We start from the raw sequence: 18,288 nt of genomic DNA, 5'->3' as shown, positions 1-18,288 counted from the left end.
ATTTGGACTGGGCTCAGCTGGGAGGTTCTTCTGGCCTTGGCTGGGTTTGTTCATGTGTTTGTGGTCAGCTACCAGGTAGGCTGGGTGCTGGCTGGTCTAAGATGGCGTCAGTTGGGATGGATCATCTCTGTTCCACTTGGTCTCTCATCCTCCATCAGTTTAACCCTGGATTGCTCACATGACAGATGGACAGGGTTGCAAGAATTTAAGTAGAAGTCCTCAAGGCTCTTGAACCTGAGGCTTGGAACTGGTACAGTGTCACTTTTGCTGTGTCACATTGGCCAAAGCAAGGCATGAGGCCAGCCCAGATTCAAGGAGTGAGAAATAGAGTCCATCTCTTGGTGGGAAGACATGTATACAGGGAGGGGTGGAGAATGGCCCTTTTTTGCAATTTACCTCTTACACTGCATTAGAAATAAAATGGATTTGGCAGCAGGTGGCAGGTTTGACTTCTGTCTCTAGCCTAGTATCTTCAGGGAAGTTACTTGCCTACAGCTTCCTCCTCTCCTCATTTGTAAACCACAGACAGGATGACTGAGGATTACATTAGGTAATGTGTGAAGGAGCTAGCTCTGGAGTCCAACCGGGTTCAAATTCTGTTTTCATTTACTCTTTTTTTAAATTTTATTTTATTTTTTAATTTTTGGCTGTGTTGGGTCTTCTTTGTTGCACGCGGGCTTTCTCTAGTTGCGGCGAGCGGGAGCTACTCTTCGTTGCGGTGCGTGGGCTTCTCATTGTGGTGGCTTCTCGTTGCGGAGCATGGGCTCTAGGCATGCAGTCTCAGTAGCAGTGGCGCACGGGTTTAGCTGCCACGTGGCATGTGGGATCTTCCCAGACCAGGGCTCAAACCCGTGTCCCCTGCATTGGCAGACGGATTCTTAACCACTGCGCCACCAGGGAAGCCCTCCATTTACTCTTAAATGACTTTGGGGGAAGGTATTTAGCCTTTCTGTGCCCCTATTTCCTAATCTGTAAAGTGGGAATAATCATAAGAACCTAATAATGTGTAGTTGTTGTGAGGATAAATGAGTTAAGTAAAATTTAAAAGAGTGCCTGACACTTGGAAGGCATTCATTACATGTAACTGTTGTTGACACTATTAACATTATCTTGGAAAATAGCCAGTCTGTGAAAGGAATGTCATTCCCCCATGGCCCCTTCTGGGTGACCAACTGTTGCTTGAATGAATGGAAGGTGGTATCCTTGTTACTACTTTCTGGATATTACACATGGCCAAGGATGGACTTTCCTCATCCTTAAAATACTAGTGCCTTAAAGAAATGATATTTATTTGTAAAAATCTAAACATAACTCTCAGAAATTACGGTGAGTTCAGAACCTGACAATGCAATATGAAGAGACCGCCAAGTGTTAAAGAGATGCTAGCATCACAGTTAGTGAGAAGGAAGGATGGAAGGAAAGAAAGTAGGAAGGAAGGAAGGAAGGAAGGAAGGCAGTCAGCAAGTATCCCAGATTTCTCTTGAGAATTTATGTCTAACGGATAGAAGCCATTTTTTAAAACGAAGGAAAATAAGATTCAATTGATTGGTTTTTTACAAGAACATATCTTAAAATAAGTCATTGAACTTCTTGGTTGTATAGAGAGCTGCATTTCTCCTGCTACTTTTTAGGAAGAGAAAACTCAAGTCATAAACTAGTCTTAGACCTAAAGGATGTTTAAACTGTTAATCCCTTAGAATAAAGGGTTATCCAGAAAATAGAAAGAAGAGGTGAAACAGCTTTCTTGAAGTCAAACCTCTGTGTCAGAAACCAAGAACTATGGATTTTTCCATGCTTCCGCTTGAAAGAGTATCTATCTGTTACTGATAATGTTTTGAAGCACAGGGCTGCACACTCTGGCCCTTGGCGTCCGCCATCTGTTTTTGTAAGTGAAGTTTTACTGGAACACAGTCACACCCATTGCTTTCCATATTGTTTGTGGCCACTTTCGTACTATAGTGGCAAAGCTGAAGAGCTGGGACACAAGCCTAAAATATTTACTATCTGACCCTTTCAGAAAACGTTTGCTGACCCTGGTTCTGAAGTCCTGGAACCATCCAGATTTTTACAGTAGTAGCTGCTGTTGTCATTACATGGGAGGCTGTCTAAGGGAAGCTCAGCATGGAGTTTTGGGCCATGCTCACCTGAATTTAAGGCCCAGCTCTACCTCCTCCTGGATATGTGGCCTTGGACCTTGCTAGCATTGTGACCTTGTAACCTTAACCTTCCTAAGCCTCAGTTTCCTCCCCTGTAAAATGGAAATAATGATAACAATAATTGCTTCACATAGGGAATTTATGAGAATTAAATAAGGTAATGTATTTAAACCATTTAGCTCAGGGACTGGCACAGCTATGGTGAAAAGTAGCAATAAAATAAGAACAAAATTAAATTGGAAAAAAGTTCCTTAGACCTGGAACAGAAGACTGGAAATGAGGGCAGTGTGTAAGGAAGATGTGGGCTGAATCTGGCCACATGGGGTTTGGGTGGTGAAGATTAGGCTGAGAAAGGTGGACGCTCTGGCAGGACAGGGGCCCTGAATCCCCCTCTGGGTCCCTGGGGAGATTCCTTAAACTCTGTGAGCCTCAGTTTTCTTATCTGTTAAATGGGAGGGTGATAATCATAGTATCCACCTCCCCACAGCTGTTGGAGGATTGAATGAGATGATGTGAGTACAGCATTTAGCTCAGTAAGGGGTAGCTCTCGTTATTAAGAATTGTGTTTGAGGAAGGGACTCAGAGAGGCAGATGTCAGCAAGTGAAAAACCAGAGAGAGGAGAGATGGGTCCAGGTTGACAGTGAAAGAAAGAATAAATCCAGTTTCAGGCAGGAATCGTGACATGGATCAGGACAGACATGCCATCAGAGCCTCTGCCAGAAGCTTCCTTTTACACAGGCCCTGACACGTCTTCTCCATCTTCTCTAAGCAGAGGGCATACCTTGAAGGGAATGTTCCAGACCCTTTGGTCTCTTGGAGACATGACTGTGAAGCTAGTTTTGCAAGTATTTCAATACTGACATAGGAGTTTTCGTGGGAGCTGAATTTTCACGAAGACTTGCAGAGTTACAGACTTACAGACTTGCAGACTTACAGAGTCTCTGTTGACCTTGACCTTCCTGATCTTCCATTTATAGTGATAGCTGCCTTCCCTGGTGCCCCTGGGCTGCCAGAGTCTATGTGAGTTGGAAGGGGGAAAAGGTTTTAAGGCAGGAAATCAACTGTGCAATTGTTAAGATAGACATTCAGCAGTCTCTTTAGACGGATGGTTGATTAAAAGGTTATAATACCATTCCTGTTCTCTCATGTACTGAGTTGTATTCCACTGGAGTAAATTAAGTTTGAGACACATAAATATCATTATAAAGACTAGACATTACAGTTGGCTTGATGTTCTTAACCGATCCCCTGACATTCAGCCATGCCTTTAGATTAGCTTAATTGAAACACAAGAGATCAGAACTTAATTAGAACTTAATTGGACTGCTATATTAAGCATAGCTGGCTTAGTGGCTGTGATAAACTTCACTGGGAAATTCTTTCCAATGCATCTCTGAATATATTTTGGGCACTCAGAGTATAAAGTTAATGATTTTTACTGTAAGCAGTTTTTGATGTGAGGTTTATTGTTAGCAGTAAAAAGTAGTCTGAACTCAAGAGTTTGTTTCAGCTGGATGTGTTAAGTATGCAGAGCTAACATCCCCATATTTGCTGGTGTTAACTCCTTGAGGCAGGTCCTGCAAGTGACAGAAAACCCCATTCTAACTGACTTAAGTAGCAGAGGATTTTTTGTTTGTTTATTATGAAGACAAGAGGCCCATGGGGAGATCTTCCTTTACAGCTTGATCTGGGGGCCCAGTGATGTCTTCATGACTTCGTTCCCCCTCTGTCTCTCGATTCTGTTTGCTCTGGCTTGGCTCCACCCTCAAACGGTCCCTCCCCTGTGGCATCATCCCCCATTTCATAAGGCTCAAGGGTAGCAGAGGAAGAGAAAGTCTCTCCCAGAGTTCCTCTCTAATCCAACTGGCTCAGGTCAATGACCTACTCTGGAATCAATCCTTGGAACTAGGGGCATTTAGTGGGCTGTTAGGCAAATGGAAGGAGTCTTACCCAAGGCACACAGCTTTAGAGTTGGGAAGGGTGGACCCCAATAGGAACTCAGGGCACTGTTACCAGAAGAAGGCAGAAGGGATACTGGGCAGCTATCTTGGCTACAGTTCATTATGTTTCAACTAGCAGGAAAGTGGCTGAAATAATAAAGGGGATTTACTGGCTCAGGGAGCTAGAAACTAGAAGTTTCTGAGATAAAGAAGGAAGGCTTCGGGATTGGTTTGATTCAGGTGCTCAGTGATATAATTGAAAACCTGGTTTTTTTCTGTCTCTCTGCTTGGCCTCTTATAGAGTCAGCTTTATCCTTAAGCTGGCTTCCCTCAAAACAGTAACACAGCAGTGGCCACTGTGCTAGGTTTTGCCTCAGCCAGAAGGAGAGAATGCTCAAGCTCTTTCAGAAAAGCAAATGAAATGGTTTCCCAGAAGCCCCAGCACGTCTCCTCCCACATCTTATCACTCTGAAATTAATTACGTGTCCATCCTGAGTCAGTGAATCCCTTTGGTCAGGATGAATGTGGACCAGATTGGTTTCCGTGTAGGTGGCAGGTGAGGTGGGATCATCTCGACTGCCTTATCAGGGTTCACACCCGGAGCTAGAGATGGGGTTTATCCTCTATACTCATCACAGCTACTACCCAGCTTGGGGGTGGTTGCTGGGCATTGAATTAATAACCGCAGTGGGCCATGCCCTACTCATTTCGTCATCTCTAGCATTTAGCCTGGGGCCTGGCACATAGCAGGTCCTCAGTAAATGTTTACTGAACAAGGCCAAACTGGAACAGTGCACCTTGCTTAATTTGGAAAGAAATCAGGAGTTTTATACATGAATAAAATGATGGCTGAAAATAAACCTTATCTCAGCTTTACATACAGATTAAATGCAGAGTCTGGATAGGGGTGATAAGACTTTCCACCTCTTTCCCCATCCTATCCCATGCAATGTAAAATTTTCCCTTTCGCCTTTGGTTGCTCATCAAATTCCATTACAGTGAAGAGTTTTGTAAACAATAGTTGGTATCAGGAAACTATTTCTAACTCCTGATAAGTCCTTTGATGATCTCATGGCATTAAAATTTTCTACTATGAATAATTCAGTAAAACAAAACCTTTTTTTCTTTTTATATTCCTTGCCCATGTAATAGTCATTTATTCTAGTATTTAAAAAAAATAAAATACCTGAATATCTTTTTAAAAGTGCAAGGGCTCTGGTCAGTGAGGGAAGAAACTCCATTTCCTGTCCTTGACTAATAAGGGAAATGAGAAGTACCATCAGCTTTTGTTTGAAAAAAATTTCTAAGGAGTGGAAAAAATAGATTCTTGCAGGAAAGGTGTGGTAGAATTACTTTAATGTTACTTTTTTAAACCAAAAACACTTTTAGAAATGGCCACGTGGCTCATGCCGGAAGTCTTGGTCAACATTTTGTGTTACAAGTCCATATTTTTGACTTCTTTTGAGAAGTATTATTTTTCACTAATGAAATTCTAATGCAGTGGTGAAAAAAATGAGCCCGTTTGAAGTTTTCTGTGACAAGCATTTTGGCATCTGGTTATCGTCCTTGTGTGTGCTCATTCCTAGGATTACAGTTATTGTTCACTTTTGTCATGTTTGGGTGGGAGGTGCGTGGTCTCGGGTATCTGGAAGTTTCTTATGGGGAACATCTATGTGGGAAAGGAGGCCATGACATTCTAAGTGGGTGCCATGCCCACAGCCATAACTGCAGGCCCTTGTCCCTGCTTTGTCCATGTCCCCATCACTCTGGCCACAAGTGACTGAGCCAGGAATAAGTTTCAGGCCCTGTGGGCAGCCTCTCGGGGATGGCAAGTGGCTGGGAAATGGTCTGGCATTGCTCTGCCCAACAGGGATGGTCCATCCTGGGTAGTGTCTAACCAGCCCAATCAGATTCTCCTGTCTGGGGCGTGAGGATGTCAGACAACAGAGAGAAAGGGCAGATCATAGTGTGGGTAGAAGGGGAGAAACACCAGAGACAGGAGAAAGCTTGAAAAGCCGTGAGTCGGCAGACCTCAAAGCAGAGAGAGCAGGAGAAAGAACCAGTTAGGAGAGAGCAGCAGAGAAAGCAGCAGCAAGTTGAGAAAGAAGCCACGGCCAAAAAGCTGAGTTCCATGTGCAGCTAGGAGCAGAGCTGTTGCTGGGCCACCAAGCTACTGGTGGACGACTCTGGCTCACCTGTCCCGTGCCTGGACAGCTGTGGACACTGGTCCGCTTCTTCCTGAGACCTGGCTCTGCCCCTGGTAAGAGGAATTCTCACATTCCTTCTACCTTTACAGTAACCCCTGTGCTAGGTTATATTATTGTTCAAAAATATTTGTGGCCTCTCCCTAAGGGAAGCTTGACCACATCACTGCTTTGGTCAGTGGAATGAATGGGCGTGTCATTTAAAATGTGCTTTAAGAGTCAAAGAATACTTCACCGTATCCGTGTCATTTGCCATGACAACCAGCAACATTTCAGAGAGAGGCTGCCCTGTCAGCCTGAGGCCCAGAGCAAAGATCGCATGGAGCAGAGAGCCACGCTGGTGGAAATGTTCGTGTAATACGAGGGAGAAACCATCGATGACACAAGCTTCTCAGATTTGGGGGGTGTTTGTTACAGCAAAGTCTAGCCTAAACGCACTTTTGAAAAAAGCCCAGTAACCAAGGTAACCCGAGCAGCTTTCTCTCCCTTGCAGACCCAGAGAGCCTCAACCAACACCGTGCTCTAGCCAGCCATGCTTCACTAAGCTCACAGCCTGTGCTTTTGACCTTGGTGGGGTGAAATTACATTAGTTACTGGAAGAGCGTCAGTGGCTTTCTAATGTGAGTTGTTCCTCTTTCCCATCTTCAGTCCTCCAGTCTGCCTCCTATACATGTATTCAACATAAAAATTGGTACAAAATACTGTCTGATTTCTGCCCTTTCTCTCTTTGGGGTTTGAGTCTTTTATGATTTGTTCTCCTGCCCTCAGTTTTATTATAAACTTTTTTCCAACATGTAGAAGAGCTGGAAGAATTTCAGAGTAAACACCCACCTAGGTTTCATGGTTACTGTTTCGCTTTATTTGCTTCATCATTATCTGTCCACCAGTCTATCAACTCATCCTGCTGTCCACCCAGCTTGTTTTCTTGGATGCACAACAGAGTTGCAGATTCATGATGACATGATGATGCCTTATCCCTTGACGCTTAGTCTTTTTCCTTTTAATTCTGGATTTTTTAAAAATTGTTTTTTAACCTCGTATAAGGTTGCCTTAACTGATCACCCTGCTTACCCAAACTTGGACATTTTTACCCGTTAACAATCATGAACTCCGTGTATTTGGCCACATTACATAAACCCCAGTGCCCACACTTTCTTAATCTCACTCTTTAATTTTCTCTCTATTACTTCCTCTCTTATCTCCTCACTCACCACAACTTTTCATTTGCTTTCCCTTCTCTCTTTCAGCTCCCAGCAGATAATTTTTAAACTAAACAACAGCTGAACAATATCGCCACTGTTCTGTGTGTCTGAGTATGCACAGCACGTCCACACTTGCCCAGGACAGAAGGAAAACACAATTTCTTCAATTTTATTTCTTTGCATCAAAATGATTAAATCTGTCTACATGACCTTCATACATCAGACCATTTGGCTATTTTAAAAGTCAATTTAATAGAGTAAGTCAAGCTGCATTCCCTTCATAGAAGGAATCTTTACCACCAAACGGTGCAGTGAACGCTAAGGGAACAATGCATCTTTTGTAAGGAGAGAGAGAGAGAGAGAGACACTGCTCTCCTACAGCTGCAGGATTGTTTCAATTATTAGCTGGCGCTTCATGCTAGATACATATTTGCATTGTTGTACAAGTATTTTCTTATTTTGGTTAAAGGTAGCTTTTCAAGGGGAATCTTACTCTTGCAATGCAGACTTAGAAGACCCCATTACATGGTCTAGTACATTTAATTTTATTACCATGGCCAGCAGTGTTTCACTTTTTTAATAAAAGGCTATCAGCAGTGAGGTAAAAGACTGCATCTCCAGCAAATCAGGCACCCGTATTTTATGTACTAACAGCTATAATAAAGCTTTCAGTGAAAAATCTTAAGTGGCACTTTCCTTTTTGGTGAGAATCAATTTTACAACAATCTTTTTAACCTTATTTAAGCTTATAAAGCTGATTTGGCTATTTCAAAGTAAAGGGGGAAAAAGAAAAAAAGAAGAAGAAAATATTTCCCCTAATAAATAAAACATTAGGGGAAGAAAGTGAAGAGAAATTGTCCAGAATTTATTAGCAATGCCTACTTATAAATGTCAGAATTCTTGTGCATGAGTTCCTTCTTGCTTTTTTGCTTGAGAGTTGAATGGTGAGGTCAGTCATTCACTTACTCACCACTCATTGATCACCTACTCTTTGCCAGGCACTCAAGCACTGGGAACATAAAGAAAAAGAAGACACATCCCCTGTCCTCAGAGAATTTATAGTTTGATAGAGGAAATGGGCATGTGGGCTGGCAGTTAGGTTACAGTTACACCTGAGGTGCTGTGACAGAGGGACACACAGAACTGGCGGTGGTGGGAGGTGCTTACTCTAAACCGAAGAGGGTAAGAATGCTCAGAAAGGCTTCCAAGAGGCATCTTTTTTTTAAATAAATTTATTTATTTTATTTTTGGCTGTGTTGTGTCTTGGTTGCTGCGAGTGGGCTTTCTCTAGTTGCAGAGGGCGGGCTTCTCACTGCGGTGGCTTCTCTTGTTGTGGAGCACAGGTCCTAGGCATGCGGGCTTCAGTAGTTGTGGTGCACAGTCTCTAGAGCGCAGGCTCAGTAGTTGTAGTGCACGGGCTTAGTTGCTCCGTGGCATGTGGGATCTTCCTGGGCCAGGGCTCGAACCTGTGTACCCTGCATTGGCAGGCAGATTTTTAACCACTGGGCCACCAGGGAAGCCCCCAAGAGGCATCTTGAAAGGCAAATGGAGTTAGCCAATGGGAGAAGAAAGGAATAGTAACTAAAACTCTTACTGTTGGAAGCAATAAACAGCACAAACTGGCTGAGTAAAAAAAGGAAATATATTGGCTCATGAAAGGTTCAGGGGATTTGGCTTCAGGCATAGCTGGATCCAGGGTCTAGCACTATGTCGTTAGGAATCTGCCATTGGTGGTCTACTCTTCTTCCTTACTAATAGAACCCCAAATTTGTTCACTCTCATTGGAGTTGTTGTGTACTTCAGGAGTGGCTGGGCTTAACTAATTATGATCCAATTTCCAAATAAGGTCACTTTCTGAAGTGTGGGAGAATCTGAATTTGGGGCAAAGGGGCCGGGAGGAGACACAGCTCAACCCATTATACCCTGCCTTTCTCTCTTCCCTCTCTCGGATCTCCTGCTGGTACCTCCCAGTGGCTGGACCCAACAACAGAGTAAACGAGCCTGGTTGATATGAACCATAAAATCAACCTGCTAAGGCACAGAGTGCGGTGGAAAAGGGTACACCTGGAGGGGCAAGGAGAATTTCCAGCAGAGTCTGTCTTGCCTTCATTCCTGGGAAGGATCTCTTCACATGGTAACTAACCAACGACTGGTTCTTAGCCCCTGCTATTTGAACAATATTTATTTATTTATTTAGCTGCCTTGGGTCTTCGTTGCTGCGCACGGGCTTTCTCTAGTTGCGGAAAGCAGGGGCTACTCTTCGCTGCCGTGCACGGGCTTCTCATCGCGGTGACTTCTCTTGTTGTGGAGCACGGGCTCTAGGCGTGTGGGCTTCAGTAGTTGTGGCACACAGACTCAGTAGTTGTGGCTTGCCGGCTCTAGAGCGCAGGCTCAGTAGTCGTGGCACATGGGCTTAGTTGCTCCATGGCATGTGGGATCTTCCCGGACCAGGGCTCGAACCCGTGTCCCCCGCATTGGCAGGTGATTCTTAACCACTGCGTCACCAGGGAAGTCCCATAACAATCTTCTAAAAGGAGTTAACTGGTTCTGTTTGGGTTACAAGACACTTTAAATGGGACTAGGAAGCAGGATACCCAGTGCTCCTCTCCTTTGCTGTTCTGCGAGCCTCGTCCCCCATTACTCTAGGACGTTCTTTCCCTGTGGCTTACTAGCTGTGTATCACCTAGGAACTGCATTCAGCTTCATGTTATGAAAACTCAAGAACAGTGCCAATAATCCAGATGGAGTTTATTTTTCCTTACGTATCAGGATATCCAGAATAGGTCAGCCACAAACTGGTACAGTGGCTTAAAGAAGTCATTAAAGGCCCAGGTTCCTTCTAACCCCCTGCTTTTGGCCTCTTGGCTGGTAGGTGCTGCTCCACTTCCAGCCCCACATCTGTGTTCTAGACTGAAAGAAGTAGAAGGAAACTTCAAAGAAAAGGGCAGCAGAAATCAAGAAAGTAGCACTTTCTCAGAAATCCATGGGACGTGTCCATTTCTATCTCAAACAGCAGAACTATGTCATATGGTTGTCCCTTGCTACATGGGAGGCTGGGAAATGTTTTTCCCCTGGACTGATTGTCATCAGGTTTCTGGTAATAAGGATGAAGTGGAGAGGGGCTGATGGGTGGGCAGCTGGCAGAGTCAATGCACTGGCCAACGGCACCCAGACCCGAAGTACTGCTATTCTGAGGATCTGAGTGGACTGGGGGAAAGGAATAAATATACTTACTCTGAATCAAGGTCTAGATTTAAAGAAATCCTTCTGAGATAAATCCAAAATGCATGTAATAAGCCTCCTACTATGTGCATTGTCTTCTATTAGTCCCTGTTAATATAGTCAGAATATATGCTTACCCAAGACGACTAGCGAAATGTTGTCAGAATTCTTTCCATTGCCTGAGTTATTGTTTGTCGGTGTGCTTATAAACCTCACCAAGGACTTACGCATATTTCATCTAACACGAGCAATCAACTAACCCCTCCTCCTTTGTCCAACTTAAGCGTGGGGGCAAAGAATATAATTTAATTCTCTCTTCTCTCTTTAGAGGAAAAGAACCAAATTCATTGCCTGTGATTTTCTGACCGAATGGTTATACAAGTAAGTTTTTCACGTCTTTGAATATTCCATGACCCTAAGGGTTCAATAGTGTTGATTTGCCAGCAGAATAGCAACAACTGACTTGAATTCTTGCTTATTGTTTTCTTGTTGATCAAAACATATGGCATCGTGACCAGTCAAAATCCAAAGAGGATAGGGGAGACATTCACAGAATTCTTCTCCATTCCATTTGTGGAAGAGTGGCTGAAACTGCAGTAAGTAATGACACAAGGCTTTGAATAATTTATTCCTAACTTGAAGATTGTGTTAATGATAGTTTTCCTCCAATCTATGAGAACTAACTCATGTAATCCATCCAGGACCCTGCATCAGTTGTGTATGTGGCTCCTTTCTCTGGTTATTTTTATTCTAGGCTAAGGGCATCCTATCCATGCAGTGATTATTCAAGAAGCACTTCAGAAATAAAATAGAAAACTTAAAAAATTTTCTTATCCTAAGTAATTCATCTCTCCATTCTCTCTTCCTCTCCTCCTAGCCCTAAAGGTCATTATGTCTCAGGAAATACGACTAAACTTTTCTAAATATTACTTTGTAGTTATATGCATCATTTACATTTAAAATATTAGAACATGACAGATGAGGTTAATACTCTCTTTGACCGTCATTCTAATCTGAGTTTTCTCTCCTCACAGAATTAATCAGCTTGGTCTATACTGCATCCTTCCGTTGTCTTAAAATTAGTTACTTAATTATATAAAATTAGATTATATCATACAAAATTAGTAATATTACTTTATGTGACCTGTTTATCATCAGTGATATAGTAATAATAATGACCACTAACATTTATTGAGTGCTTGTATCACGGGTCTCAGCATTTAACGCTCATGAACTAACTTGATCCTCATAACAATGCTATTACCAGCCCTATTTTGCAGATGAGGAAATTTATGCATTATCCTGCAACTTGCTTTTATTTGACTGAAATACATGCTTTTGAGATCTAGCCATGTTGATTCAATTACATCTAATTCATGCCTTTGATAGCTTTATAGCCTATGACATTTCTAGATTTGCATAATTTGTTCATTCGTACAGTAAATGTTTATTGAGTACTACTGTGTGCCAAACATCATTCTAGGTGCTGGAGATAAAGCAGTGAACAAAGTAGCCAAAACTCCTGACTTAGTGGAGCTTATATTCTGGTGGGGGATGGCAGACAATAAGCAAGTAAGTGCTATAGAGAAGAATAAAGCAGAGAGGGGAGAATATAGAGTATTGACGGGACTTAATTTTATATAGGGCGGTCAGGAAAGACCTCACTTGGAGGATGACTTTTTTTTTTTTTTAGTATTTATTTATTTGGCTGCGCCGGTTCTTAGTTGTGGCACGTAGGATCTTTGTTGCTGTGTGCCAGATCTTTAGTTGTGGCGTGCAGGATCTTTGTTGCCATGTTTGGGATCTTTAGTTGCAGCATGCAGGATTTTTGTTGCCATGTGTAGGATCTTTAGTTATGGCATATGGGATTGAGTTCCCTGACCAGGGATCGAACCCAGGCCCCCTGCATTGGGAGTGTGGAGTCTTAGCCACTGGACCACCAGGGAAGTCCCTGGAGGATGACGTTTAAGCAGTGATCCACAATTTTAAGCCATAAGTGGAAGAAAGACAACTCAATTTAGAGAAAATAATATTTAACTTATTTCTTTGAAAATATTTTCACACCAGCCCTTTGCAAGAACAATGTCAGGAAACTGAGACACTAGGAAATTAAGTAAGTTTTGTAAAATCCCATATTAAACAGAGTAGAAAAAAATGAAATTAGACCCTTAGCCCTCAAATGTTACATCTTTTGCTTAAATCTGCCCTTCTGGGGAATGCCAAGTTGAATAGACCCTTGGCTGACTTTCTCAATTTTGAGAGTTTAAAAGAATTCAGGTATTAACCAGTTTTTAAAAATCTGAGACTACCTATACATTGGAAAGAGAACGATATTAGAAAATCTTGCTTCTTATTAAGCTTCTAAGCCTCTGCCTAATTTTGTCCACTGTGAAAATGGAAAGCCGGGCTTCCCTGGTGGCGCAGTGGTTGGGAGTCCGCCTGCTGATGCAGGGGACGCGGGTTCGTGCCCCGGTCCGGGAGGATCCCACGTGCCATGGAGCGGCTGGGCACGTGAGCCGTGGCTGCTGGCCCTGCGCGTCCGGAGCCTGTGCTCCGCAACGGGAGAGGCCACAGCAGTGAGATGCCCGTGTATCGCAAAAAAAAAAAAAAAAAAGAAAAGAACATGGAAAGCCTATAATTTATAGATTATAAATGATTAATAAGTGAAAGATCAGCATATTTCTCCAGGTTGAAAATGAAACATTTTCCCACTTACAATAACCAATGAAGGGACTTCCCTGGTGGTGCAGTGGTTAAGACTGCACTCCCAATGCAGGGGGCCTGGGTTCGATCCCTGTTCTGGGAACTAGATCTCACATGCATGCTGCAACTAAGAGTTCATAAGCCACAGTAAAGGAGCTCTGGAACCACAACTAAGGAGCCCACCTGCCGCAACTAAGACCTGATGCAACCAAACAAGTAAGTAAATAAATAAATATTAAAAAAAAAAAAACAATGAAGAAGAGTCTTAAAAATAAGAGAGTTTCTCTAAGTAAGAGTTCTCTCAAATCTCTAGTCATTTATCGTAAAAATACCTTAATTTAAAATAGTTGCTAACTTCCGCTGGCAGCTCATGTAAGTATACTGCAAAGTAGCAATAGCAAGCATTTCAGTTGGACTCCACAAGAACAGAAACGCAAAAGCTCTTGCTTTAACTGGCATTTGTGTTCTCTGCTTCCATTACCTTTCAAAGAGGTGCCCCGAGCATGATAAAAATGTAAATGATACTAATCTAATTTGATGCAATAAGTATTTATTGAATATCTACCAAATGCAATGCAAAGAGCTTGGTGCTGTGGAGAAAACAGAGATGAATAAAATATGGCTCTGACCCTTGGAATGAGAGAGATGTGTTTACAAGTAGCTGTAGTTTCTGTAGTGAGTGTTGTAAAACAAATGTTAATAAAGCATTAAAGGGAAATGGGGATGCACAAGACCATCTATGCCCCACTCCACCACTGGCCTGGAGCCAGTCAGGTTGGGCCAGTGGCCAAGCTGGCTGGTGCCCAGATTTGGTCTTGAAGAGGCAAGAACTCAGGTGCCATATCCTTCTCGAGAATGCTCTTGAACAGGGAGAGCAGAGAGGCAGGTAGGGCAGGAGCCAAGAGACCATCTCTAACCCACGTTTCCCCAAGCCTACTGACATCTATCACCCGGTAATTCTTTGTTGTGAGGGGCTGGCCTATAGGATGTTTCACAGCATCTCCAGCCTTCCCCCACTCCACATGCTAGTAGCACCCCGTGTGGTCCTCACCATCAAGAATGTCTCCAGATACTGGCAAATGTGGGGAGACAGAAAAATTGCCCCTGGTTGAGAACTTCTGATTGAATCCAGAAGGAAAAGTGAGAGGAAATCTGAGGGGGAAGGGAGAAGAGCTGAGAAAGTTCACGGCGGGCACTGTCATTCTGGTCGTTCGTGTGGATGTGAAGGTGTCTGCCGAGAAGGAGGCCCAGGTTCTGGAGGCTTGTGGGGGAGGGGAGGAGGCTGCAACAGCTGCTGTGGTGAAACCGATAGGGAATCAACTAGGGATGATGAGTAGGGATGGCCCAGCTGATGGCCTGAATTTGTGATGCATATAAACAGCCTGCTTATGAGATTATTTCCAGCAACCCTGGAAAAGAGGTGGAGGAAACAGGTGGTTGGGTAAAATCAGTGTTGAAAACTGGCAAAGCTAATATAGTAAAAGGTCTAGACTAGGCCCAGAGGATTGTCTGAGAGCGAGAAATTTCCCTCTACCCTTCTAGGTTCTTCTGGACGGTATAACGATCAAATTGACCTGAGATAGATTAACAGGAGAAAATCAAACAAAAGTTTAATAACCTATATACATGGGAGAGGCCCAGGAGAACTGAGTAACTCACCAAAATGTCTGAAACCCTCACCTTAAATACCATCTGCAGTTAAAGACAACAGAGGATGTTAGGGGTAGGGACCTGAGACTTCAAAGGGGAGGAAGGGAATTGCCATGAAGATGGAAAAGCATATGTTTGGTAAATAAATATTGGAGGGGCCCTGCGGAGACAGTGGGACAGAGAGTGGACTCTGATGTCTAAGTTTCCCCACCACACCCAACCCACATTCTTTGCCGATATCTCTAGTGATAACTCTATTCCAGGCACAGGCCTTCCATCTAAATTCTTTTTAGGCAGTTAGGAGGAAGTTTCTTCCTGAGTCTTTTGGGCCTTGATTGTTTTCAGCTTGAGATAATCCACATGGCAAAGAGACATTTTGGGCGGCAAATTTTGTTCCCCTACAGGATCTTAAGTACATGGAAAAGCATTGTTAACTTTTCTAAGAATGATGTCTTACATTTTTCTCATAAATTACTATATTTTCTGAATTGTGTTAATGATTTAACAACCAATTTTCAGAAAGAGACAGAAACACTACATTACGTGTTCACACTGGAAGTAAGAAACATAACCAAACTCGGAAGCACTAAAATGGGGATGGTAGGTCCATACAGTTTTTGAAATTTCAATGGATCTTATTTGGATCCTGATTCAAAGAAACAAACTAAAAAGAAAAATTAGGAGGCAACTGGAAATTTGAACACCTAGTAAATAATTGATGGTAGAAAGCATTATTGTTATTTTATTTGAGGTTTGATAATGATTTCGTATTCACAATAAAAAGTTACTTCTTTTTAGAGAAACATGCTGAAATATTTATGAATGAAATATGAAATCATATGATGTCAATGGATAAGGTTGGGGGAAGTTACATTGAGTGACTGACATGGAGAACAGTATAAATGAAGCTGGATGGTGAACTGGGTTCATTTTTTTTCTGCCTACTTTTTTATATCTTTGAAATTTTCCATAATAAAACATTAAAAGGAAAAGAAACAGTAAGATGTTTCAAAGCTCCTCATGACCAGCTGATTGAATAGCGGATAGGCTGTGAGCAAGGAGGAATCTGTTGACTGGAGGTGAACTGGGGGGGCTGTGGGCTGTTCTCCGTGGGTGATGGCTGGAGTGACAGGCAGTGGAGGAGACTGAGTTTTCACATGATGCTGAGAGGCTCAAATGACGTGGAAGGAAAAGGGCCCTGGGGTGTGGCGGGGAGAGCGACAGGTGTGGGCCCAAGTGAGAAGCCTCACGGTGCTGGGGACGTCTGTGTTACCCTGGTTGAGACCCGGCTCTGAACCGGCACAGCTCACCAGCCAGTCCCCTCACATCAGCCTCATTCTCCCTCCCCGCCCCACTCCAGTGCCAAACCCAATTCTCCCCAGTGGCAATGAGGAGGATTAATATGACCAGAGCCGTGGGCTTGCCCTAAGAACATGGCTCCAATAACCTCAGAGCTCCTGGGGAACAAGGAAATGGCTTTCTAGGTCAGGTCAGCGCAGTAAATCTTTTAGGCTTGGCAGGACACGTGCGGTCTCTGTTGCAACTACTCAACTCCATAGTTGTCCATAGACAACACGTGACAAAAGGCCGTGGCTGTGTTCCAGTACCACTCTACTTGCACCGGTAGGTGATGGGCCAGATTTGACCGATGGGCTGTAGTTTGCTGAGCCCTGTTCTAGATGGACACCAATAACCCAAGTCATAGTCTCACATAAGGGCAAAATACAATGTAAATAGAAGTGAGTGGGTGGGAAAGATGAAAGGACAGAGAAGACTATGATGAGATCAGGACTTTGGGAAGATGAGATGTGACAGTCTTTCAGGGACAACCCGTTCTAAGATGTGACTGTCACGAAGGAAGAAGGGGGTCATGGGATCACATGGACTCGAGGCCATGGTGTTGGAGGTGTCATCAGTATGAATAATGAAGTATCTGAGAGGCTTGTGGGGGTGGGTTGAAGAAGATGACAAGTCAAATCCCGGAGCTGTCAAGGGAGGTGTAAGAATGTCCTGGACGTCAAAGTGAAGGTAGTGCAGTGTAGGGGTTAGGAACCTGGGCTCTGGAATCACAGCTCTGCATGCTAAACCACGCTCTACTCCTTCCAGCTGTGTGAGTCTCTCACATAAGCTCTCAGAGTCTCAGTTTTTCCATCTGTGAAATGGTCTTTCATCTAAACAAAGCTAGTTCCTTACCTAAGAGGAATTATGGTGCCAGTTTTAAGGGAATACATTTTTTTCCCACTATTGATACATATACAAATGGGTGTGTTTCAGCTATTAAAGGGAGTTATTTTTAATTTATTTGTTCATCTATTCAGCTAATATTTATTACTTGCTTAAATGTGCTCTAAAATCATGGAACAGACATATTCATAAACTGGCTGGCTGCCATTTACTGGATGCCTACTACGTGCCATGGAACCATGACACAAACATGGTCCTTGTCTTCACGAACAGAAAGTTTTGGGTTTTTTAAAATTTATTTCATTTATTTATTTTTGGCTGCGTTGGGTCTTCATTGCTGCACGCGGGCTTTCTCTAGTTGCGGCGAGCGGGGGCTACTCTTCGTTGCGGTGCGTGGGCTTTTCATTGCGGTGGCTTCTCTTGTTGCGGAGCACAGGCTCTAGGGGCGCGGTCTTCAGTAGTTGTAGCACACGGGCTCAGTAGTTGTGGCTCGTGGCTCTAGAGCGCAAGCTCAGTAGTTGTGGCGCACAGGCTTCGTTGCTCCGCGGCACGTGTGATCTTCCTGGACCAGGGCTTGAAGCCATGTCCCCTGCATTGGCAGGCGGATTATTAACTACTGCACCACCAGGGAAGCCCAACAGACAGATTTTGTATATAGTTGGATTGCTGTGTATATGGACTTATTTATGCTAGTTCAATGTTGTGCTCTTGGGGGAAGGAGAAAGAGAAAGAGAGAGAGAGAAATAAAATTTTTTTTAATGCAGGCAATTCCCCCTGAATTGTACACTGGAGGTGAAGCATAAAATGGGTCACATGACTCAGCCCTTTCCTTAATTGTCTTCAGTTTTATGTGACAGTCACAACATGAGTGGCCCATAAGGGAACTGTTTCCTTCTGTCTGTCTGTCTTTGTCTACCTGCATGACCTACCTAACTACCTACCTGCCAACCAAGCATTTATATAGTGTTTACTCAGGTACTGTTCTGAACAATTTATAAATATTACCTAATTTAACTCCCATAACAA

The 18,288-nt window shown here is 43.3% G+C and overlaps 1 protein-coding gene across 1 annotated transcript in view; it reads left to right on the top strand.

Moving 5' to 3' along the window:
- Nucleotides 1–18,288, top strand: part of IQCK (IQ motif containing K) — a 126,132-nt gene that overhangs the window by 27,909 nt on the left and 79,935 nt on the right. Inside the window, exons 5-6 of the mRNA XM_082670491.1 lie at nt 11,054–11,106; nt 11,244–11,321. Of these exons, the coding sequence (XP_082526617.1) occupies nt 11,054–11,106; nt 11,244–11,321 (131 nt within the window). The remainder of the gene's footprint in view (nt 1–11,053; nt 11,107–11,243; nt 11,322–18,288) is intronic.

This window comes from Grampus griseus (assembly GCF_964374135.1).
Source record: "Grampus griseus genome assembly, chromosome: 14".
Classification (NCBI taxonomy): domain Eukaryota; kingdom Metazoa; phylum Chordata; class Mammalia; order Artiodactyla; family Delphinidae; genus Grampus; species Grampus griseus.
This window is presented reverse-complemented; position numbering and strand designations above follow the sequence as displayed.